This window comes from Ochlerotatus camptorhynchus, unplaced genomic scaffold (genome assembly GCF_037179485.1).
Source record: "Ochlerotatus camptorhynchus isolate MF236.1 unplaced genomic scaffold, CSIRO-AGI_Acam_v1.1 ptg000485l, whole genome shotgun sequence".
NCBI classification, from domain to species: domain Eukaryota; kingdom Metazoa; phylum Arthropoda; class Insecta; order Diptera; family Culicidae; genus Ochlerotatus; species Ochlerotatus camptorhynchus.
Window position 1 is genome coordinate 521604 of NW_027040970.1, and position 26091 is coordinate 547694.

Here is a 26091-nt window from a genome sequence, read left to right on the forward strand (position 1 = left end):
CTTTTTATTCGAATAATGCATTAATGGATTAACGAACCCAAAAGTAAAATATGTGTAATCGGTTATATCATGCCAAGTAAGCATTAACTTCTCCAGAGGATCATCTCCCATCGTTTCAAATATGTTCTGCTTTCTCTTTGGTGGAAAAATGACAATACAGCGAACATAAAAAAAAAATTAATTAGTTGTTAATGGAGTGATTAAAAATTGGGAAATCACTGATCTTTGGTGTGATTGCTTGGGTAAAAAATAAGGATAAACGTCAATTCTACCGAAAAGGCAGCATAACCATAAAAACACCTTGTATACGGGGATTTTGGATGAATTGGACTGTGTAAAAGGACATTATTTTAATTTCGCTTGTTTCATCTTAGTATTCTTCTTTGGTACGCGGAGGCGAACCAGCCTAAGGCTGAAAGCCTCCTAAATAAAGCTAAATTAATTAATTAATTCTTTGGTACACTGATAAGTTTAAAGACAACTAGTTACGGTTTAAAATGTCGTTATTAAAGTTCATCTATAACATGTACAGTAATTAAAAAAAAAGTTTCTCAACCCACTCCCAAGGCTCTCAATTCAGAATTTAGATCGTTAGGTTTGATTTATTTATTAAAAATAAATCATCAAATTGGAAGATTTTTTTCGTTATTTTCAGCAACTTATTGATAAAGATTTTAATTCCAGCTATTTTAATTAACAACAAATTTATATCAAACAGGTTCTTAGTTCAACTTCATTTGGAATATTGCTGCTTAATTTTAAATTGAGTTAATTGTTTTGTTAAATATTAAATGTTTTTGACCAACTTTGAATTCCAGATACTCATAAATGGACAGTGACCTATCAATGTGATGAGAAAAACGTAAATCTCCTTCCCATATGAAAGACACAATATAATATTAAGAATCTTGATTCCTTCCTGAAAAAAATAGCAGTATATTTTAGATTTATTTTGAATTCCAATCAAGCTCACATTACTTAAACTGTTATTTTAAAACCGGGTTATTTAGCTTTATTTTGCTTTCATGAACTCGAAATAATAAAGGTATCCTATAGCGATTTATTCTTCCATAACTGATTTTAAATAAATAATGCATGTCTAAAGTGATGATTTTTTAAGCGCATCATATCATATAAACATTTAAATTCGTACAGTTTCTAAAACTGTACGAAACATTGAAAATTACTTAATCGTAAATGTAATGAAGTTGACAAAAAAACACAGCATCAACCATCTGAATGCCCCTTGTTTACCGAAGGACACGACTCCTTGTGTAGATGAACGTGTGGGAGCCCACAAAGACGAACAGACGAAGGAGAACGAACGTCCCTAGTAAACCAATGGAAGTATTTTTCCTTGCGCCCGCGATTATCTTCAAACTGGAATAGCTCCCATCCCCAATCTTGGCAGACCAGCGATGTATGGTGATAGCTCTCTCTCTCCTCCATCCCACCTGCAAACACACCACCAACGTTCTGCATTCACGGCTACTGATTATATGACTCAAGTAGGTATAAGCATAGAAAAATCACTTCAATACACGGAATCTTCCTCCCTCATGGAATACGAACACCATTTTTACACACATCGCGATTCACTTGATTTTTTGCCATACAGTGGGGACATAGATTTTTCTTTATTCACCCTCTTTCAGCAAACCATCTTTTCACCAAACAATATTTTCTCTTCGAAGCGTTCATAGAGACTCTCCGCTTCCCCACCGAAACACCGTCGTATTCCTTTCACCTGACGTGACATGCGACGACGGAAAATTTCTGAAGCACACACCCAACGTTTCACGGAAGCAGCAGCTGACAGCGGTTCCGACAGTCACCTATGTGCCAATCCCTGAGCAGAGCACCGTCGTTCCGTCAAGGTTCGCGAAAAAATGTTCTGTCACGGAAAACCCTGCATTTTCTTTTCAAGAGCACCACACAATCACAGCCCTCTGCTCAGTTTTTTGCTGAAAAAATTACAAACCAACCGCAACCGCACACCGACGGATTATGTAAACTCATCGCAATGAAAGTCTCGGTTTGACTGGGACTGGAAATCCACCCGACGAGTGCTGCTTGGTAGCTGGTCCGTGCCGAACCACTCGATCGCTTCGTAGCAACCAGGCGAGAATATGCTGAGTACCGTTCGGCTATTTGTTATTGTTACAGATACGCACGCGTTCCCGGAAGTTACTGGAAAACGCTGTCGCCGAGTTCCTACATCGTTGTTAGTATGAGTGCGAAAAGATAACTGATGGTGGGTGACTACCTGCTATCTGGGTGGGAAATAAAGGGGAGGTTTGGTCGTATGTATACACATGTGAAGGTATTTAAACTCAATTCCATTGCATGATGTTGGTATGTAAATGTGCGGCAGATCTCGCTGCTTGCTGGAATGTTTTGTTTTGGATTTTCTCTCCATCTGTAATGGTAACAGACGGCCACTTGAACAACCTTGAAGGATAATGGAGTTGTCATGCGTACGGCGAAGTAAGGAAATGTCAGTGTCAGAAGTTTGAAAATAGTCTTCACGTTTTCGCCTTTAAGTTACATGAGTTCGTTTCAGATTGGCCGTTTGGAAAGCAGAACGTTAAGTTTTATTAACTGTGGAAAGCAAGATAATACCAACCTCGAATGCATAGGCATTGCATTTTTTTTTTCCTCTGTTCGGGACATAAAACTACTGCGACCAGTAATTTGATCTATTGTAGTATATCCCGTAGTATATTCGGATTTGATAAAGTTGTCATTCTTGCCTTCATCGCAAGGAATCGATTCTAATTGAAAGGTCCCGCTATTTATACCCTTCGGAGTGTTGGAATACCCTCCAAAGGCGCGCCCTTTTGTCATTCAAATTGGATTCCTTAGCAACAAAATCAAGGAATGACACCCATAGTGACCATGCATCAGAACCCTAGTCTTAACCACTTCAAACTAGGGAACAACGAATAGAAGATTAGGAATCACATAGATTAAGACTAACTAACTCATTTTTTCCTTGTTTCAAGATCATCCTCGGTCCAGGCAACCCGAGGACTTATCACTTATCAACAAGGCATTAAAAGTAACAAGGACTAAGATGTGTTCCTTTTAATAACTGAAAAATCCAGCTCCCCTAGTTTGAAGTAGTCAAGACCAGGAATCGGTGGTAGATCTTACATCCCGTAACGTACCACGAAAAGCTGATCTACCCACGTTACGGGGCTATCAATATCTAAATTTCTACAACTCGGTTGCTTACATCAAGTATTATCGGAATTACACATTACATTACATTACATCACATCACATTACACATGGTATAGACAGATTATAAGTGTAATCAATCAGATGGTTTATGTGAAACATAAATGTGGCTTGAGTTATACAATGCCAAATGCAATGGCAGATGTATTTATTTCTAATCGATAGTTCTCCCACATATATTCGATTTACATCAACAATCATCTGTTTAGCTAACCTCATTCATGATTTTGGAGCAACCAAGTTTTCTTTTAACCCCGCTTTCAAATAGATCTCTCTAGCTGTATACCACTTTAGCATTAGCTTAGCGTAGTAACAACTAACCACAATTCCCCCGAAGAGTACGGGGGGTGGTGCCAACAACCCATTGCTATTTATCGGCTGTTTTTAACCGGTTGAGCTGATTTTTTTAAAATATCATTAGTGAACTAGCCTACGGTAATAAAGAAAAAAAAACTAATCATCTACATGAAATCAGCTCAATTGGTTAAACTACAGCCGTGAAAAAGGGGTGGGTGGACGGCAATAGAAAACTTGTTTTGTGCTTAGCACTGACGGACATCGATTGACATCCATTCACGGCAATCGAATGGCCAGGGAGGTGGATTCCACGCCTGGGTAGATATCGAACCCATCAGCACATGTGCCGGGACTAACGGCTTTAATTCCCTTTCGAAAAGAAAGACGGCTTTACTTCCCTTCCGGAAAATCTCAGATCCTCAGAAAAATCTCACCGGCCTCGGCTGGGATTGAACCCACATATACTGAGGTGAGGAAGCGGTGAACCATTGGCATCGTTGGGATCTTTGCGTATTGAAAATTCCATAGAAAATCTTAACCTAAGGTAAATAGAAAAGAATGCTCTACTTATAAAAGATTGAAAAATTATGAAATTGACATAAATCTCGGAAACAGTCAAACTCAAAAGAACAGTTTGTACACGTTTGAAAGAAGGAAACAATATGAAAAATGTTACATTTTACTTTCTTATCAAATTTGCAAATCTTTGAAAGTTCAGTGCATCTATAAAATGTCTACAATAGAGCAGTTCCGCGCCACATGACTAATCGATAAAACTCAACCTTCTCCGAGTTGCATGAAACTTTGCATAATTGTTTATTATGGGCAATCATTCACATTTAAGTATAATTTTTATAACTTTTTATTTAATAGCTAATGGAAAAATGAATCTTATAGAATATTGAAAACTATGGACACTTTAAAGTTGATAAAAATCTTAAAACAAGAACTTTTTGTTTGGCAAGTTTTTTTTTGTGATTTCTGCACAAGAAACAATGACTGAGATATTTAAATAGTTGTCTGCGCAAAAATTATTTATAAAGCGTGTACAACAAGAAGTTCAATTTGTTTTCCAAAAGTTTTTGTTTTTCTATTTTTGTTTATTTTCAGATGTCCATGGTTTTCAATATTCCAAATGTTTGTAACCAGTTGGTTACAATCCGTGGATTTTCGTTTGTATGAGTTGTTGTTGTTTGGAAAATTCACGTATTTTAATTTAAAAGACAGAAGGCAACACACAGCAGCGAGAGGGTTAGTACCGCTGCAAAAACACTCGAACGATACTAAAGAGAGGACAATTAAGCTAAAAATGGAGAATGATCGGCAAAAGGCATGCGAGTGGCCATGTTGTAAAAGAAAAAACCTTCTAATTGGCAGAAGTAATCAGGCGTCCGTGTAGACCGGTATCGTGAAGTGTAGTGCATATACAATAAACCCCCCCCCCCCCCCTTGTGGGGGTTTGGGCTGGAAAGCCTACCTCCGTTCAGGTAATTGAATTTTATTATCCTGACGGAAATTTCCCTGACTGAATTTGATAATTCTCAGGAGCTCTTGTGCTTTTGTACATTTTGTACACCTCGTACCGTAAGCAAAACGGTTTTACACGGCTCGGCTCGGAAGTCAAGATGGCTTCCGAGCCTAATAGTAAATGATCCTCGATCGTCCGTCAGGGACGATTCCCTCAGGCCGGTGGCCTTAATTGCCAAGGAGGGTCCCGTCTCGGCTCGACCAAGGTGGCCATGCCACGGTCAGCCGATGCCGTCAACGACGGAAGACGCCTGCCAGCTAAACGAGCCAGCAACGCCTGCTGAGCCGTATGTGGCTGATGAACGCCACCAGATCCGCCATTCTCCCAAAGCGGCAACAACACTGTCTGCAGCCCGCGCCGCAAGTTTCCGGCCACACGGTAGTGCAGGAGCAGCCGTGTGGGCCAACGCCAGCGTCGCGATGCCGAAGAAGAATCTGCTGCAACAGTGAGTACCGTACTGTTCATAAACTCTCGCATACACGCCACATATATGTGAAAACCCACACCCACACGCCACAGAAAAGGGCAAATAAATGTTTTAGAAAATGTGAATATTCCTGTGTTTCATACCTTGTCCGCGTAGCCCCTCCGAATACCCAGTAACATGCCGGCCCTGCGACACAGTTCAGGGGTCTCATGCTACTGAGCTAGTTACCCGGGAGTGTCTGGTCATGCCATAGTCACATGTTTTCAATTTTCGTGACCTTTTTTATTATAATAACAAATTATGAGTATAAAGTAACATTTTAAGATATTTGAATGTATAATATTTTTTTGGAAATTTTAATCATAATTTAAAAATAAATAACCGTGTATATTTTTCCCAGAAAAAATACTTTCTCTACATAATTTCGGACAGAATTTAAAAATGGAGTTTTCGAGCTACAATTTGTTGAAAAATTTTTAAGACGCCATTTTGGAAAAAAAATCAATTGGAACTGCTAAATACCGAAAAATAATAAATCAAAGCAACAAAGATTGATGTTAGAAAAGAACGAGCCGCTTTTAAAGAAAAGGGAAAATATGCCCTTTTTCCTTATTTTTTTGTTTACCGTCGATCTTGATTTGCGTGCTGAGCACCAATGCTACCGACGCCAAGGAGGCAGCTCCCACACCTGGACCCTACACCTATCGACCCATCAACTCATGAACAGGGGACCAACGGCTTTACTTCCGGCGTGATCAGAGATGTTATGCCTCAGAACATCCCGGCGGTCCCGACTGTAATTGAACCCAGGCCTGCTTGGGTGAGAGGTAATCACGCTTATCACTAATGGAAAATATGATGGCATGTTTTATTCTTGATGCAAAAAATCACGAAACCAAAATAACTCGAAAAAGCACTGCTCACATTTGAAATAAGGAAAAATACTTAAAAACATCACACTTCATCAGTGTTCACTCGGCTGTCGACAGAAGCAGACCACTCTCAATGTGTGTCACGCGCTCGTCTGTTTACTCGGCAGCAACCATGATGTGGTACTCCTCATTGTTCTTCATCAGCAGTTCTTTCGGTCGATGCGTCGTCGACTTTGGAAAGCAACCGTTTCGTGATGAATGTGTGAGTGCTGACCACGTTTTGCGTCCATTGCTGCAATGGAAGCGCTCTGACCACCGTTGGTGAATCTGCCATACAATTAAACCACTGGAAGCGGCTCCCGTTCTGGTGGAGGAGGGTTATTGTAGAGCGGAAGATAAAATGTTTATTGTGTTGTATCTTTTGCTATAGTTTTAAGATGTATTGTATAGTGAACAAGAATCCTCGGCTCCGTAAAGTTTATTTGGTTGAGCCTTATCAAATAAATTAATAAAAAAAATAGCATTATTATTATTGCCATTTTAATTTCGGAAAAACTAAAAACTACTACTGTACTATTAGTACACGACACTGAAGAAGTCTGCATATTGTAGACGAATTACACGTTTCTGTCAAGGATACGCAAATAAGGTAGTAGAAGTAAATGGAAATTACTAATCTTTCTCTCTAGTAGTCTAAAATATGCAAAAGGACTCTACGATGCTTCCTCTTTTTCGCATTTCAAGCTAATTGCTTAACGCATATTAGATTATTGCGTACTCTCAACTTAATGTTCTAGGTGCACTTACACAGTTATTAATTGAGAGCTTTCGATATTGGTACCATTTTTGCATTAATATAATTTGTGTGGCTAGTACAATGATGCTCTATGCTGAGGGAAGCTGAGAAATTTTCCAAACCGAATAATTATAATTAGATTATTTATAATTATTTAGATTAGATATAATTCGAACGGACCAGGAACCGAACCCGCCACCTCCAGCATGGTCTTGCTTTGTAACTGTGCCTTTACCGACTGAGCTCTGGGAGGCCTCAAGGAGCTGAGAACCATTAAATATATATTTTTAATTACAATAAATTTTAATGAGGGACATTGCTTATGACTTCTTTGGAGGCGGCTTGAGTTTAGCTTCCGATTTCATCCGTGCTCTCAACTCTCTTGCTTCTTCCAAATTGTTTTCCTTCAGCAGCGCCACAAGGCCCCATCCTTGGTCCAACGATCAGGAACCGGATGTACAACGGTGTGCTGTCGCTAATGCTGCCCAAGGGAGATTGTTGGCTTTGAGGAAGACTTCGTCTTGATGGTAACAGGCGAGACGCTGGAAAAGGTGGAAGTGCAGCGAAGATTCAGATAGCGCACCACAAAACGGGAGTGCTATTGGTCAGTAACTATAAAGCGGTGCAGCAGGCACCGTCACCGTCTGGGAACACGCCATAACCTCGAAGCGCGTGTTGAAATATCTAGGAGTCATGATCGATGACCGGCTAAACTTTAATAAGAACGTAGAATACACCTGCGAGAAGGCAGCGAATGGCTTGAACGCGATAGCTAGAATCATGCCGAACACTCTGGTCCCTTAAGTAGCAAGAGGCGTCTCCTGGTCAGTGTCAGTGTCGCCGATACTGAGCTATGGAGGTCTAGCCTGGGTTGCAGCGCTGGAAACCAAGCAGAACCATAGGAAACTGTGCAGTACGTTCCGGCTCATGGCCATGCAAGTCGTGAGTGCGTTCAGAACCATCTCGTCGGAAGCAGTTTGCGTTATCGCCGGAATGACCCCTATCGGCATTAACCTGGCGGAGGACAGAGAGTACTTCAAGCGAAGAGAAGCCGGAAGAGTACGGAAAGTGGTGAGAGCGGACTTTTTGGCTAAGTGCACAGAACAGAAGGGGAAGTGCAAACAAATCGATGAATCAAAAAGTGGTACGTTTTTTTGCTCAACAAGCTATGCGATGTGGTAGCGTTCCACACGGGCTTTCTATGCGCACCCCCACTATCATAGCATGCTGCCTATCTTAACTGCAGGAAGACGATGCCTTCAACCGCTAGGTGCACTAGTTTTCGCCAAATAATAGCGGAGCCACTTTCTGTTCCGAAGTTCCACTTCTGTTCTGTGCTAAGTGAAAACAGGAGTGGAACACGGTGGAGAACGGTAGATGGGCACATAGGCTATTACTGATTCTTTCGACCTGGGTTGACAGAAATCACGGAGATGTCAAATTCTACCAAACGCTGTTCCTGTCTGGCCACTGTTGATTCAGGAAATACCTGCATCGGTTTGGACACGTAGTATCACCTCTCTGTCCGGAGAGTGGCAACGTAGATGAAACGCCAGAGCATGATGTTTTCGACTGTCCAAGGTTCGAAGCATTGCGAGGGAGATATCCGTCATTAACGTGAAGAATTTCGTCGATGACATGTGTCGAGAGGAGGGCTTTTGGAATGCCGTCAACAGAGCAATCACAGCGTAAATGGAGAGAGGAGCAGCGATCTAGCAACGCCAGCTTGCGCTCAGAGCATGAGAAGTGCATGAGCATAGCCTTGGACAACGGAATCCAGTGGCAATACAGAGGACGAGAACTAGCGTAGAAGAGGACGACAAAGGCTTTCGACAATGACCTCTTTGTTGAGGCACTCCGTGTAGACAGCGGCCCCTCGGATCGGAATGCGAACGACTTGAAAGAATCGCTAGCCGTTTAGAGAAGAAGACGCGCTCAGATAGCAAAAAATGAAACAGAACGAAGGGAGCGTTAAAGTGCGTAAAGTGGGGAAATAAACGGAAGATAATGCTGAGTAAGTAAATCTGTTTTAAGGAGCTATCCTGAATAGGGCGCCACAACATCAGCTTCAATCGACAAAATCGATGTGACGAAGAGACTGACAGCTTTTTTTAAAGAGTGGTGAGTGTCGCTGAAATGAATTGAAAGCCATAATGAGGTCTCGTTTCATCTCGGTAATTGACGTTACTTTCATTGAAAATAAGCAACGACGAGATAATCCGCAGCTAGCCTTTCATTCAAAGCGTGCTTCTTTTTCATTGTCGTTTCGAGCTGATAGTCTAGCTAAGTGTAAAAGCAATGATGCGTTGAACACGTTATATGAAAGAGACAAAACTCGTGTTCATTTTAGAGCTTCGAAAATGTAGAGGCCTGGTGCCGAGACGCTGATGCCAACCCATGGGGTGACGGGCTGATAAAATGTACGGAGGGTGAGCATGGATTGTGTCGAAGATACAGTTCGTATTCCGGAAAGCATGGATGCAATTCAGACAGTGATTGAGAGAGTCGAGAAAAAAATATTTCAGTTGGGTTTAGGTGGGTAGAATTGTTTGTAAATTGGACATTGGCTATGTTGTATAAATTATGAACTTCAATTGGTTCTTTATGTTTATTAATGAACGGTTGAATTCATTTTTCCTTCAAGTTCATGGTCTTCTTTGTGGCGAAAATCTAAATTGTTGCGGCCATATCTGCAGATCTACTGCCAGATCATCAGCTTCCGGGAAAATTTGTCGGTGAAAATGATTTTAAACTTGCCGGGGACACCTCCTCGTGCCGTTGCTGACCACGTGGGATTTTCGAAAATAAATTTTCATCTTTAGTTTTTAAAACCAGCACTAATCGGGATGATTTTTTCAGTACTGTAAGAAGAGCTCTTTCAACACTATCTGCTGTCAAAACGTGTCAGAGCAGACCTCTAGGAGCACTGCTATAAATTAGTTCCTGCGTCCAGTTACTGTATCCAGCTTTGTATGGATATTCTCTCAAACAATTAACGAAATAACACACGCAGCAGATACTTTGGAAGAATTAAATTTTACTTCATGAACATCTAAAACAGTGGAATAAAACAGATCTACACTCTTTAACCATTATTACAAGCTTTATTCTGGCTTTACTTCTTTCTATTTCCCTATAAATACTATCAAACTCGATGTTCCTGGTTAAAAATTAAATCTGATAAACCGATTGATGGCTTCTCGTACCATTTTTTTTTTTTTAAATAAATACTATATGTTATGAAGAATACTTAAACATCAATAAATTATGTAGCACACGATAATATTCTCAGTAAACATATTGTTTTTATTGAAACTAACTAAAGACTTAGATTGCGTATGCCGGCAAAATGAAAAAAAAAAAAAAAAAAAGTTTACTTAACGGTTTGATGTTTTAATTCAATTTAAATCAAACTTCTTTATTTCCAATGACAATAGAGCCTGTAGTGCTCGCTTTTCAAACTTTTTTATTCTTGTCTTCTACTGGCAACAATCCATATCCGATGCTTTTTTTCTTACACACATTCGCTTGTTGTTATGAGTATGTGACGAATACGATTTTCTTCTGCTTATTATAAGACTACAACTTGACTTTCTATTGGATGTTAGTTTCATTGTTTTGCTTTCTATCATACGCAATCGAAGACTAAAATGTACGTTTTCTGGTAGCTGTTTGTTCTACTTTTTTGTGTTTATGACGTTGTGTCCTATGTCAATTGAAAATTTTAATCACTATCTACAGTTACAGCTTGTGATAAGACTTGTTTATTGAATTGATAATTACAATTTATGATACCTGGAAGCCCCATAACAAGAGGAACGGGACCTCCATTGATTCGTTCGAGACTCGTGTCCTAATACAACGACACATCACAGTAATTATTTTCCAGTCAAACGAGTTAGAGAGAAAGCATTATCAGCTTTTAAGAAACAGTCAGCGAAGTGTTGCCAGTTTGGCACATCATTGTCACATGAATGAGGGAGATGTTTTCCTTGATCGTGACGACTTGGATCGTGAAGGGCTTTTCAGACTTCGTCTGGTGCGATCAGAACGTTCCTTCCAAGGCTCCGGTACGCGACCACACCACCTGATTAGGTCTTGCACTTCATTCTACAAATAGGATGTTTAAGATTAAAATGTAAATATTGCGCATTTAACACCTAACTGACATATTAAAAAGTGTGGTAAAGTGAAAGTTACCGGCAAATTGTCTTGGTGTCTTCGGTGCACTTATTCCTTATGATGAAAGCAATAAGGGCTTGAAAGAAACCAAATCGATTTGACGGAAACGTGCAGTTTTATCACACTTTTAGCATTTTTGGGGCAGTACAGCTTCAGATGCAATTAGTAATAATAAAATGTAATTTTATATTACCTGCAGATATCCTGGCAGTTCGCTGAATATCTCCAATTTAGTCAATTCAGTGTGTTGCGAAAGGTACGACAGACAGCTTGCTTTCAACGAGGATGCATTAAATCGATCTGAAATTCCAAATAAGTAGATCACCGAGTCACTGTCAATCGATGCTATCAACGTATTTTCACAGATATCTTTCAGGTTATCCACCGAATATCGATCGGCCAGCAGCATCAGCTCACAAATTTGATCTACACCAACCGATTTGTCAACTGGTGCACCGTAAAGATAGAGCAGTAATCGTCGAAATATCACAGGTGAAGTATCGTGTATGACAATTTTCCTGAAAACAGATTCATTAAACAGAATATTCAGTGAATTCTTAAAGGTAACATCAAATTCACTAATTCACCTATTTATATCCTCCTGCATTCCGGAGAGTAACGCCTTTTTGAACCACTCGCACCGGGCCGCTACAATGACTCTGTGGGCTTTGAAAGTATGCGACTGATTCTTGACTGGTGTCCCACAGACGGCTGCTGCACTATCGTTCTGTAGCAATGCATCATCAGGGCTGAAGTCAAATGTAATATTTTCATTTTGGCAATCCGTTGGCGAAACCACAACCTCAAACTCCATGTCTGCCAGTTGTCCCGAGTGAAGCAATTTTAAGGCATTCTTCGACAGACTGCTGTTGATAGCGGATGGTGGCTCGCATAGACTTTGCACAAGATTGAGCTGCAACATATTTCAAATAAGGTCATATTTAAACAGAAGCCTCTTTACAGAATTTTACCTTTGTGCTACTGTAATTCTGATATCTGCTAGGACACGGCCGAGGGTCCCCATATCCACTACTTTCTACACTTCGGTTTGCAAGTAGGCCTAATTCTAGCAGGGCACGGGTGAATTGTTCTTTTTGTACCAGATTAGACACCTACATGTGCAAGGATATGATTATTATTTAAAATATTACTAAACCTTCCTTCAATCTACTTACATACAACATCGCATCGTGTAAGGCAGTCTTATGCTCCAATAGTTTAGTAATTATTCCATTCTAAAAATAGCAATTTATTTTTGGATTGTTTATTAACCTGCATATTAGAAAACCACTTACCACCTGACTGGTCAGAAACTTGAAGCAAAACTTGAACTCTTTCCAACCGATTCTTTCGTCAATGATATCACACAATTCCTCCAACCGAGCTACGAACATTGGTACCTCAAGGGTGATTTGTTCCAGATTTGTTCTGACGGTTTCGTGTTGATGAACATGATTCATTTCATTGAAGGATGCCCTGGAGCGCAGAATAAACTCCAAAGCGCTACACACTTTGCCGTAAATGTCTCGCATCTTTTTCACTTCATACATGTACAAGAAGAACTTCAAATCACTTTCAGAGTTCTGGTTGAAGCGTGACTCTCCGCCGGTCGAAGGACTTGTTGCACCTTGACTCATGTGGTTGGAATGATCAGCTGAGCTACGAGTTCGTGTACGTCCCGATCGACCGTCCCTCATTCCGCTTGTTGAACCACCATTACCTCCTGTACGCACATCAGTAGTTGACTTGAGATCCTGATTAAAAAAAAAAAGATCCATCATATTACGGCCAAATCAATGTAGTGCGAATTGTCGCCATTACCTTGCAAACTATCTCCAATGAGTTTTTAATTTCAGACATCGACGCTGCTAGCACTTCTAAGGCGTAGGTAATCTCCGGCACCAAGTAGGATACCAAATCGTTCTTCTCTTCAGTAGTTAACGAACATAGAACGATATTGATGTTCTGGAGCAGCTGATGAATTTGAGACAAGAAGACCGGCGTCCTAGATCGGACGTATTTGATAATTTCATGCCGCTGGTAGCGAGTAAATGTTGTGGCATCTTTGGTGAAGATGTTGCAAAACTGCACTAATTTCACGATGGCTGAATACAAAAAACATACTAAGTATTTGATATCAACTTCGAACAATATAAAAAGGTCGTACCAATCAAAGATTCTTTAAATCCCTCTTTGAATATCTGACACAAAACGCACGGACTGTGAGAAATTGTGTTTGGATTAACCATCTGAATTACCAGATTCAAACTGTCGTGCAGATCCGATACTACATCGATGACAACTGGAATTCATTACCGAAATCAGTTATGGATTATACAACTAACGTTCATCATTGCAGAACTTACACTTCTTCAGTTGGATATTACGCAGGAAATTCTTGCATGGTCCAGTCATCCGGCTTAATGGAGTTGTGCTTTCACACATGGAAATCAAACTGGAGCACGTCTCCTCGTCCAGATCTTCAGGAAGACTTTCACAGTATAGCCAGTGCAAAATTGTGGATAACATCTTCGAGGGAATGTTGTTCAGAACTGAAAGCGGTGTAAGAGGAGACGAAGGCGGCGTATCCATTGAACAAGGAAAAGGCGAAGGACTGCGTGCTCTGAATGGTGATGAAGGGAGTTTAAACTTTCCACGATGAAAGTTATCTTGGAAGGGAGCTAAAGCATTGGGTGCGGGGAAGAAAAATATATTCCGGTCCGAGTTGAGATTTGAGTCAGAGGAAAAAACGTGATGCTTCTTGGGTACATCTAGGAAGATCGAATCGTTGGATGGTAGACAGTTGAACGAATTGGAAATATTGTTGACAAACTTTGGTGATAGGTTGTAAACGTCCAATGTTGGAGGAAGAAGAAAGTTGCAAGTTGTAGTTGGACTAGCCCGTTGGCTGATATGTTGGGTTGATGCTTTAGGTGATTTTGCACATGGTACCGAGCAAACTTTCATCAACGGTGGATGAGGTCGATCGGTATCAAATCGACTGGCCAAATGTTGATATGTGGATGCAGCTGCCATGCTACTACAGTCGAAGCCATTCAAACGCAGTATCGGTGAATGAACGTTGTACTGGTAAACAGAAGAGATTATAGCATAACTTCAATTACAATACAATGTTATACTTACAATCACATTATCGCAGCTTTTCAGTGTAACGTCACAGAAGTTTCCGTCGTCCAGTACTGATAAAAGCGTAAATGGCACCTCCTGACCGACAGATTGGTCATCTTTCACTCGTTTACATACCAGTTGGCACCATCCATCACACTTCAATAGCATGCGATCAGTAGGATTGCGAGTGTTAGCTAAAAACTCAATACTATGACCAGTGTAGGCTCCAAAGATCAAACCCGGTCCATTGGAGCTAAGCTCAAGCACCTCGAACGTCTCGCAACTGAACAACACTGCTGCTGAGTCGTTGATTGGACAGAAGCTGGACTCAAAGCTGGCTCTCTTTTGATCATCATTGTTCTGGTTCATATTGACTAGGTCATTGTACCAGATGATGTCCCCCATTTCGTCCAGCCGAAATTTGACACTGTAAGAACAAGAAAGACACAAACAAAACATCAAAATTTTCAAAATTGATTGGGAACAGTCGAAGACAACACATAAAGATGACTGGTAACTCCTCCATTTCCTCATACGAATGCCATGAGACAGGTACAATCGCGTCGTCTGTCGCTCAAAGGTAAATGATTCGAACGAATTTGATAGCAAAGATTACATCCTCAGATGAAAGGTTTGTGTATTTGCTCATTTTTCTATGCGTTGCTTCCACCTTCACTCAAGCGTAGCGCCATTGTATCTGGCGCTTGGATTCTGGCAAAGTTGCCAGTCTTCTTGATATGATGTCGTCGGAACAGTTCTCGTCATCTTAGGCTTTCACCATAATGATTGATGGATAAACGTGCAGAAATTTAAAAACAGATAACAAGCTTACCCGTAAATCATTATTTGGAAATGGCTAGCACGATGAGAACAAAAATTTCACTTTTCCTATATAAATTCCCATATAAACTTCAAAGGGTCAGTGCAGTATGATGTTGCAACCAAATGAGCTCAAATTTTGGAAGTATGATCAGGACCTGATTAAGAATCTATTGAGTGGGGTGGAGCAAAATCGACATTTTGAGCCACCCTAATACTTACACTGATGATCCGATTTTGTCATCCCCTCAACGCATCAGACTTTTATCTTTCAATTATTTCACATAACCGTAATTCCAAATCTTCCTCATTCATCTTCAAGAAAAGAACATGAATAGATCAGATAAGATTAGATAAGATTTTCACAAACGGGGCTGACACGATCGGGTCATTACACAATTCACAACTAGGGCTGTCATTACCGGGTATGATTTAAGAAATCTAATATAGGTAAAACCGTCTAAAAAAAAACTTAAAGGAAGATCCATGAATGACGTAGCATTTTACATCTACATGTCTGGTCATCCTAACATGCTACGTCAGTTATGAATCTTCCCTAATGGACAAAATTCATCATACATAGAAAATGCTACTCATGAACTATGCAAAATTGATGTATGTCATGCATTTTTGATTTTCGGTTATGGTTCAAAACTCGCGACAATTCATGTTAGCATAATCAGACCACGGTTCATCTTACGCATGAAATAATGTATTTAAATTTAATGTAACGGCTAAAAATTGACAGAATTTCCCCTACATAACTACCTTGGGTTGATCAATGTTGAGCTATTTTGCTGTGATCAATGTACGCTAAATTTGACTTCGACATCAACTACAATAGGAACTGACACTATTTCGCCACTCATTTTTTGTTGATTTGCACCTCAGTACAGTACACACAAACGCCATGCATGTTGTGGGATAAAACAATTGTCAAAAAATACATTAATTAAACGTTTGGTTTCCAATAAGTAGGTGCTTAGTACAACATTAATTGAAAATTAGGGGGTTCAGCTATTGAATTTCAAAGTTAGAGCAAAAGCTCGTATACAGGTTCTTCACCTGTTTAATGTTTTGATAGCAAACATCATAGTTAAGGTACACCGGTGCATGTTGAAACAGTACGTGTATCTCTTAGTGGAAGTGAATATTCACTGTAATTATTTTTGAGAGGCATTGTGTACTACCGCAAACTATATTAGAAATAATCTCAGTGATTATTCACTTCTGCTAAGAGATACATCTACCGTTTCAACTTCCCCACGCGTTTCTACTTGCCCCGGTTTAGGATAATGGATTTTGGTTGGACCTATTCATGTCATTTTCGCAGACGCCTAAATGTATGCCGTGTTTGTTCTATGAATATTACATATAGACATGAAAAATGTGTCTTTGGTGAACTTTCTAATTTCTAATAATACTAAAGAATGAACAATGTTCTCAAAATAGGATTTTATTGAAACACAGGTTCGTAATCACACAAGCATTCCTGAGTAATTGCGCTAATTGGAAACAGTAGATAGAGCTTCTTTCTCTATGATGCACGGTATATGCAATTGGGTTAACATCCGACGTCCCTCCTTCTTTACAAATTCTGCACAAAAAATACTTTCTAAACCCCGCCCCTGACAGGGTTTCCCACCGTTTTTTTATTAATGGGGCGGGGCAGAAAGTATATTCTGGGCAGAATATGTAAAAAAAAAAGGATGGACTTCGGATGTTTATCTAATTACATACATAAAGGTACCATATATGTTTTACAGTTAGTGGATTCTCTGCTTGATCGTCAAGCAGTTCAGTTCGGTGTTAGCTCGCTCTCTCGAGTTGTTTGAAAAGTTCGTGGCGATAGTGTTCGCGCTCTCTCTTTCACGGTTTGTCGTGCGTGTGTGTGTGCCCCGAAATGGGGAAGCATCGGTCGCGAAGCCCGGCGAAGGTCCAGAACCCCAGTGAAGGAAGCTCCGGTGTGCCTACCTCGAACAGGTTTGCTGTTCTCCCCATGGATGGGAATATCCAGCCAGCTGTGTTGGAAAAACGCAGCAAGAAGAGGAAGAAGAATCGAGGCCAGTCCGATGTCACTGCGACGAACGCCAGCGACATCGGTGATTTCGGCGACGCCATCGGCAACGAAAATTCTGCCGGCCCGAGTGCGGCAAAAGTGAAGCTACCTCCATTGGTAGTGAAAAATGCCCATCTTAATGAGCTCATCGCAGATCTAGCGACGCTGGGCGTTAAAGCCGAATACAATTTGGGCAGAGTCGGCACCCCAAGGTGGTGCTCCGTACCAAAGCGGAGTATGACTTGGTCGTCGCCCACCTGAGGACTTCCAAGGTGGAATTCATCACCCACGACATTCGCGGTGAGAAGCCATTCAAGGTCGTCATTAGGGGCCTACCAAACTTCGACCCGAAGTTTATCGAAGCTGAAATCAGAGACCGGTACAAGCTGTCCTCAAGTGCCGTCTATCGGATGACAATGAAGGACGCAAATGTGAAGGCGTATCCGGAAAGCCTCTTCCTGGTACACTTCCAGAAGGGAACGGTGACGCTCAACGCGCTGAAAGCCATCCGCTCCATCAATTCCATCATCGTCCGCTGGGAGCCATACCGTGGCGGCCATCGTGATGTGACTCAGTGCCAACGGTGTCTGAACTTCGGAAACGGCACCCGCAACTGCAACATCAAGCCACGCTGTGGCAATTGCGCTCAAGACCACGCCACTTCAGACTGCCCTGCGGATGGAGCCGTGGCGTTAAAATGCGCCAACTGTGGTGGTGCTCACCAAGGATCCAACAAGCAGTGCCCTAAACGCGACGATTTCAAGCGCATCCAAAATCAGGCGTGCACCCAAAAATCAACCAGCACGAAGGAAGGATAAGGCCCCGGCTTTCAGGGCGGAGGACTTTCCGCCTCTTCATGGACAAGCAAATCCAAGGGTGCTCAACCAAATAATCCCGATCTGTTCACAGCGGATGAATTGATGGCGATTTTCATCAATATTACCGGTGCTCTACCTAAGTGCCAAAACAAGCCCGAACAGATCCAAGTGCTCGGTAAGTTCATCATCCAGTATGGTGTCTAAACCGCTAACCATCGCTACCTGGAGCGCTTGATCTGTAAGAGCAAAACATATTGAGCTTGCCGACTTCCTCCGCAAGCATAGCATCGACGTGGTTCTTCTAACCGAGACCCACCTAAAGTCCGGTGACAGCTTCTGGTTGCCTGACCACAACATTATCCGGCTTGATCGCACCAGCTCCAGGGGGGTGGTGTAGCGGTCATCGTTAGAAAGGGAATCAAGTTTTACTCTGCCCCACATCCGCACTTCTATCATCGAGGCCGTTAGTGTGGAGGTGGAATCACCAACTGGAAACGTCCGGTTTATCGCTGTTTGCTGCCCACGCCAGTGTACCGCAAGCAATGGACTAGGAATCCAATTCAAAAAGGACCTGACCGCCATCACCCGTACTAGCTCTCGATTCATCGTTGGGGGCGACCTGAACGCCCACCATGAAGCTTGGCGGAACTACCAGAGGAACCGGAATGGATGTCTATTGTTCGACCACGCACAACATGGACTGTACAGTGTGCAATTTCCGGACGAACCCACTTTCATCTCTCCGGCGGGAAATCCCTCCACTCTGGACTTTTTCCTGTCAAACATCGAACTCTCCAAGCCGGAGGCGCACAACGATCTCAGCTCCGACCACCAACCGGTGGTGACTGAAGTCGGTGTCAACGTGGTTGCTGCTAGAAGCTGCCTGCGTAAAGACTACCACCATGTCAACTGGGTGCAGTACGGACGAATGGTGGACAGCAACATCAATGAAAATCCACTGCTCGACACTGTAGATGACATCGACCGGGCGTTGGAAGGACTCCAACAGGCCATATCCGTGGCTGACGAGGCGTGTGTTCGACAAGTTCCTGTGAGGGGTAAGTTTGTTGCTATTGATTCCCACACCCAATTACTGATTCGGTTGAGAAATGTTCGTAGACGCCAATTTCAGAGGACTGGAGATCTAGCGAGGAAACGTGAAATGGCCGATCTGAACAAGGAGATTGCTTCCAGAATGGTCTCACTTCGGAACGATAGTTTCGGGCGGCTTGTCCAGAATCTGGACGACCGCTCCAGACCATTCTGGAAGGTAGCCAAGGTCCTGAAAACTCATCCCAAACCCGTTCCACCTCTCAGAGTCGAAAATGATGACGATCGGCTTTTAATCACCCCACAGGAGAAAGCAAATGCGATCGGCAAGCATGTCGCTTCATCGCATTTGCATGGCTCGACTATCCAAATTCCGCTCGATGATCAGGTTGCGCAATGCGTTCAAAACCTAGATACCTCCCATTGTGTCGTGACTCTGGCGGATATGATTACAGTACAACAGATTTGCTCAGCGCTGAAATGCACCAAGAACATGAAGGCTCCCGGGTTTGACGGTATATTCAACTTGATCTTGAAGAGACTCAGCATGAAAGTGCAGTCTCTTCTAACCGCTATCTTCAACAGATGCTTGGAACTGCACTACATTCCAAGCATCTGGAAAGTAGCAAAAATCATACCAATCCGTAAGCCCGGTAAGGATCCAACATTGCCTTCAAGCTACAGACCAATCAGCCCCCTTTCAGCGCTGAGCAAATTGTTCGAGAAACTCATTCTCAATCGTTTGCTCAAGTTTGTCGAGGAAAACAACATTCTCCTTCCGGAACAGTTAGGATTCAGAAAGGGGCACTCCACCAATCACCAGCTAGTACGGGTGATGAATAACATCCGAAGTAACAAAGCTGTATCCAAGTCCATAGCCATGGCCTTGTTAGACGTTGAAAAGGCGTTTGACAATGTTTGGCATGACGGACTTCCCATTACATCTGGTTAAAATCACCCGTAGCTACCTCCAGCAAAGGTCGTTTAAGGTATCGTTGAATGGTTGTCTTTCAGACACGTTTTCCATCCCAGCAGGTGTCCCGCAAGGCAGTCTGCTGGGCCCCTTGCTTTACAGCATTTACACTTCCGACATTCCTTCCCTCGGAGACGGTTGCGTGTTTTTCCTGTTCGCAGATGATACCGCAATAGCCGTCAAAGGAAGGATGCCTCGCGAAATAACGAACAAACTTCAACGATGCCTTAACGCCTTTGCTGATTATGCCACCACGTGGAAAATTAAAATCAATCCCTCCAAAACACAAGCGAACATGTTCCTCCATCGGCAATCGCCCAAACTGAAACCGGCTCCATCTTGTACTGTAATCATGGATGGTACAAGGGTTGAGTGGTCCGCCGAAGTAACCTATCTCGGGATGTTGATCGATGAAAAGCTCCTCTTCCGTTCGCATGTAGAGAAAACTGTAGTCAAGTGTTCTGCTTTGGTTAGGTGTCTGTATCCGCTGATTTGCCGCAGATCCCGCCTCTCAAGGGTGAACAAACTGGCCGTCTACAAACAAATCATAGCACCTGCGATCCTCTACGCAGCTCCGGTGTGGGAATCATGTGCACAGACTCACAGGAACAAAATTCAGGTCGCACAGAATAGAGTGCTGAGGATGGTTCTTGATCGTCCTTTCGACACTAGAATAACAAATTTACACGAAGAGGCAGGAATTGCCAAAATAGATTCAAGAATTAACGAAATTAAGACTAAATTTGCAGAAAAATGTAATTTATCAGAACATGCTTTGATAAGCAATTTGTATATAGTAGGTTAGGTGTATATAGTAGTTGTAGGTTAGTTGTAGTTGTAAATAAAAGTTATAAGTAGTCTCCTTTTTCCAATTCAAATCAAACCAATCCCACCAAGGTGGTCATACTTTAAAATAGGCCTGATAGGACTAGGACCTGTAAATAATAATTAAATTCTCAAATGTACTAAAGTTGAAAAGACGCATCTGTGTCACTTGAAAAAAATCATAAATGTAAACCACACAAACACAAGAAATAAAGATCATTTAAAGTCAAAAAAAAGTTTTACAGTCAGTTGGTGGTAAATCACCCACAGAATAACATCAAAATATTGTGAACGATTTTTTTTTTATCAAATTCGAAGCTCTTTGGGCAGTCGTTTGGGTAAAAAAAATTAACGAAATTAAACTTTTTTTTACTACATTGTAGTTTGCTTAACAATTCATTATTTTGTCTAGCTTTTGCATTCATGTTCCATCAGATGTCACTGCTGTTGTTTGCAGTGACATGTATCGGAAACTACACATAATCTGTTTTCCGTTAATTGTTCACAGAGGACACTGCAGTGCAAAACATGTCTGGTACCTCTATATATGCATTTAGATTAATATACGAAGACCCTCCTTTTTTACACATTCTGCACACAAAATAGGTCACCCCTCACAGAATTTCCCGCCGATTTTTATGGGCATGAAATATCTTTTGCGCAGAATATGTAAAAATGGAGGGACTTTAAGTGTTTAAGTAAATGCATATATAGAGGTACCAGACATGTTTTGTAGTGTCAGGTACTCTATTTCGTAATTTGTGAAAGGGAAATCACAAATCGAGTGTTATCACAGTACATGGCATGTTGAGAGATTGAGGTCGTAAGAGCGAATTTTTTCTCTCAAATTTGAATTTGTTGGCCCCTGAGGACTGGTGGTAAAGCAGGTAAAACTGTATGGGGAAAAACTGTTTTTATTTAATTGTAGCTTGTTTAACAATAATTTCCGGGAAAAAAGTGAACGACAAAGTCGCTGACTAATTTCTTTAGATTTTCGTTCACTTTGTTTTTACCTGAATATACACAGAGATATGAGATATCAATTTCTATATGGGGATTTTTATCACTTCCTACCAGCGGAACAGCGCCATCTCTGTGGAAAATGGTTGGACCAAATGATTAATTATTTACCGGAAAAAAGTGATCGTTAAAGTCCATGTTTTTTTTCCAGTTGTCGTTATAGGGGAGGGGGGGGGGTGAGTTTTGCATGAATAACTATTCCTGCTTAGTGCAGGACCAAGCGCCACGCCGTCCGAAGCGGTAATGAGCAGAAGCGCGACAGTAGCGCTGTATTATATTTTTTCAGAACGATGTGCAACCAATTGGTACTCGATTATGATGACTGGGTTTGAGAAAAACGCTTATTTCATAAAAAAAAACAGTGATAAAAATATCATTTGTACATTTTTCAAAAGTTTTATTACGGAAAATTAGAAAAAAAAATATTTATTTCAACAGGTTTGTAATGAAATATCCCATCGATTGGCGTATTTGGATTTAAATTTCATCTTTAAATGACAAAGTTACAAGCGTTCAAAACCTAACACTATTTCACCACACATATTTTTTGATTTGCACCCCAGTATAGTCGACAAAGACGTAGTTCTACGTCAAAAACAAAAATATGCTTTTTATTTATTTGAATGTTAAGGTTTATTTTTGAATATTGTTTTCAGTGTATATTTTTTCATAAAAACTTATTAGTTCCCTACAACTCTTTCTTTGTAAGTTTTTGTCTCCAACCAACTGTTTCTGTACGACTTTTTTAAATAATTTGTACGCGAAAACACATCAGCCCTTTTCAAAAATTGGGCTTGACTCAAAATGGCCATCAAACCTGCGGAAAATTTCAGAACTATCATACTGAAATTATGAGCCAAGTGTCATCCAGATCAGAGATAGTCGTGTTCGGTGACCGAACGTTTTTTTGGCGTGGAATCGGTCAACAGCGTATGGAAAAGAATAATGAACCACGAGCTTAGAGAAAATCGAAAAAGCTTAAACGGATCAATAATGCCATATGACAGCAATGGGAAGAAGCTTTTTTCTGTTCAGACTTTATAAAATGGCCGTGCAAGCTTAATTTCAATCGATAATTATAACTCTAATTGAGATCCTCATAACGGCGCCGGTGGTGTAGTGGTAAGCGTGATTACCTCTCACCCCAGCAGGCCTGGGTTCAATCCCAGTCGGCGCCGTTATGAGGATCTCAATTAGGCGCCGGATCTCTTTTTTTTCCTTTGGTTTGTTTTTTCCGTCGATCTTGTTTTCCGTGCTGAGCACCAATGCTACCGACACCAGGGAGGCAGCTGCCACACCTGAACACTACCAATCGACCCATCAACTCATGAACCGGGGACCAACAGCTTTACTTCCCTTCCACAGGAAGGCGTGATCAGAGATGTTATACCTTAGAACATCCTAGCAGCGCCGACTAGATTTGAACCCAGGCCTGCTGGGGTGAGAGGTAATCACGCTTACAACTACACCACCGGCGCCACTAGCTTAATTGCTTGAAATGATAAAACCAACGCTTTATATTTTGAAATCAAAAATATAGGTTTTAGAAAAAAAATAAGGTGAATATTCCACAACATGTATGTCAAAAACATATTACAATCAACTGAACACAACTAGACGCTAAATTGTACGCGGAATTTTTCACTACGTGCATTCTGCGGTATCTATCTGTGGGGTAATCAATTTAAGCATTTATTTGCTTATTTGTGAAAGATGTATTTAAAGACATGTATCAAAGTGGATAACTCTATTTTTACACAGTCTCATCACGCAGCTTATCAACATTGGCAAACACTTTTCTTTAAATGCATGCAAAAATGCACCCAGCATATATCTACATGAAATAGATTTAATTAGCTTTTTAGGAAAATGAGTATTGTTGATGGAAAACAATCTTTGGACAATCACTAAGTTAACTGTTAATATCGCGAATAAAGCCTAAATTTCGTAACATTTCACTTTGGCCTGCGTTGCACACACCACTCATTGCATGCCCTGTGCCACTCCCTTTGTATTGATGTCTGTCTATCTCCAAGAAATAAACTACAGAAATCTAAGTATACAGATAAGCAGCTTGTATATTTACCCTTCCAATCCAAGCTTATCTGTCGTTCCATCCAGATGAGATTCAATTATCTGCATAAGAAAATAGAAAATGTTATAGATAAAAATATTTGCGTGACAGTTTTGTATGGCATTTAAGATTACCTCCCAAGTTCCAAAAAATGAACTAGAGCCATCCGATGACATTGCTACTGATTCGCTAGAATCACCACGAAATGAAATATCCAATAACTCTACTCTAAATTGTTAACTATCCAAACTCAACTTCACTGCTCAGAGGACATTTTTCACTGAACTTCTGCCTGTATCAAACTACTTATCAAGTCTGTGCATTTATTAGGGAGAAGAAAAATGTACGACTATCCTTTGTGAGGGTTTTACTTTTATAATTTCACCATCATATCGCGGTCTAAATTGTTCCATTCAACAGATATCACACATAATGAATGACAGGGAACATGCTATACTCTACAATCAGTTTATATTTAGCACCATTTTGGAGTGAAACTCAGCAGAACAACAATTTTCACCTATCGAAGCGAAAAAATGAACTACCTCAAGCGAATCCTGCAAGTGTCATGTTATCACGATTTTGTCTGTATGCGTGTTTCTTCTGTTTCAGTTTTCTTCTGTAAGAGCGGAAACCTGTCAGAAATGGGTTAGTGTGGAAAATCACGGGCGAAAACATTTTCTTCGCCCGTTTTTCACCAACACAATTACTAACAGGAAAAGCACGTGTAAATTCCAAAACATTGGTTATAGGGGTGTCACTAGGAATATTTCGCATTTCTACCGCTATCTACCGCTATTCAATATTGATAATAATAGTAATAATAATAACAATAATAATAATACTCTGATGCCTAACTGCAAACTGGTCATATAAAAAGATCCACAGTGTGGATTATAGGCACAATATGGATCAAAATTGTCTGTCGGTCTCTGTTTTGTGCTTTTAGCATCTACGAATGACGGAGACGAACCAGCCCAGGGCTGAAAGTCTCCTTAATAAAGATATTAAAAAAAAACATACAAATGCACTATGGGAAGGTCCCATACAAACGAGTGGCCAAAAATATGTTTGTCACTTAAATTGATTGTATGATATGGGTCATTCCGCGCCAAGTGTCCGAGGTAGTTGAAATTGACCTCCTCCAATTTGTAACAAATTTGGCGGGGATGTTCATTTAACTCCTAAATTTGAAATATCAATTTTTTTGTTCTAACTAATCGAAGCACCCTGGATCAAGAGGAGCATTTATTACTTTCCGTAATTTTCAAGAAAGCACTGCATTATTTTGTTTATATCTCCGGAACGAATAAAGCTAGAGGTAGCATTGGGTATTGTTTTCATTAGAAAATTAGTGAAAAATCTAAATCTGAAACTATTATGCATGAAAAGTTTTGCCAAATAATTTTAGTTTTAGTTTGAAAACTTCAAATGCAATTTTCTCTAAATGAGTATATTTTAATTTAAAATTTAATGGCACCAACCTGTTTTCCATCCTTTTTACATTAGTGATACTTAACAACTACTAATAATTTGTGTAGTTCCTGAGATATCGCGTTTTTAATCATAAATAGTAATAAAATAAATTAAAAACAATAATGTTTGCCCATTCTTCTAAACACATGGATTCAGTCTCTTAACTTATTGAATATGTTTGAAATAAAATCATATGGAAAATAAAATCCAAGAAAAGTTCTTTTGCTGCGTTCTCAAAATTATATTTAGCGATTGAACACTTAAAATAGGGCCGTCTTAACCACCCTTGGGGCCCTTTGTCTATTTTTATAGCGAGGCCCCCTATAATTTGATACCAATTTTCAAATTCTAACACACACGAAATAACAATTGGTACACTATCAGTCATAAGTATGGAATCGCTTAAAAAAGTATTCCCACACTCATTTGAAAACTGCATCATCTCATGAAAAGTATAGCATCACCTATATCTCGAAATCCTCATTATCTGGAAAGGTGCTGTC

The 26091-nt window shown here is 40.7% G+C and overlaps 2 protein-coding genes across 8 annotated transcripts in view; both read right to left on the bottom strand.

Annotated features, from left to right (window-relative positions):
* The window catches only part of LOC135712492 (uncharacterized), a 173699-nt gene extending 171657 nt beyond the window's left edge, over positions 1-2042 (bottom strand). For 2 of the 7 annotated variants that reach the window (XM_065235439.1, XM_065235433.1), the window contains exon 1: positions 1982-2042. The gene's annotated coding sequence lies outside the window, so the exon portion shown is untranslated. The other 5 variants (XM_065235435.1, XM_065235436.1, XM_065235434.1 and 2 more) reach the window with 5 other exon arrangements.
* An 8161-nt stretch (positions 2043-10203) lies between these two features.
* LOC135712493 (uncharacterized) lies at positions 10204-25060 on the bottom strand. Its single transcript, XM_065235440.1, has 12 exons — positions 24247-25060; positions 24125-24174; positions 14490-14901; positions 13712-14432; positions 13513-13647; positions 13167-13450; positions 12641-13099; positions 12521-12580; positions 12317-12457; positions 11933-12258; positions 11539-11863; positions 10204-11273 (listed from the first exon to the last, which is right to left on the bottom strand). Exons 1-12 carry the CDS (start codon positions 24286-24288, stop codon positions 11130-11132), a joined length of 3099 nt encoding a protein of 1032 aa, XP_065091512.1. The 5' UTR covers positions 24289-25060; the 3' UTR covers positions 10204-11129.
* Between the last annotated feature and the right edge of the window lie 1031 nt (positions 25061-26091).

What these genes read in the sequence shown, in the direction of transcription:
- LOC135712493 (XM_065235440.1), bottom strand. Translation starts at nt 24,288, where the DNA reads ATGTCATCGGATGGCTCTAGTTCATTTTTTGGAACTTGGGAG. An exon ending in GATAAGCTTGGATTGGAAGG is followed by an intron (nt 14,902 to 24,124) that starts GTAAATATACAA and finishes TTGTTCTTACAG; the next exon opens with TGTCAAATTTCGGCTGGACG. An exon ending in ATTTAAAGAATCTTTGATTG is followed by an intron (nt 13,451 to 13,512) that starts GTACGACCTTTT and finishes TTTTGTATTCAG; the next exon opens with CCATCGTGAAATTAGTGCAG.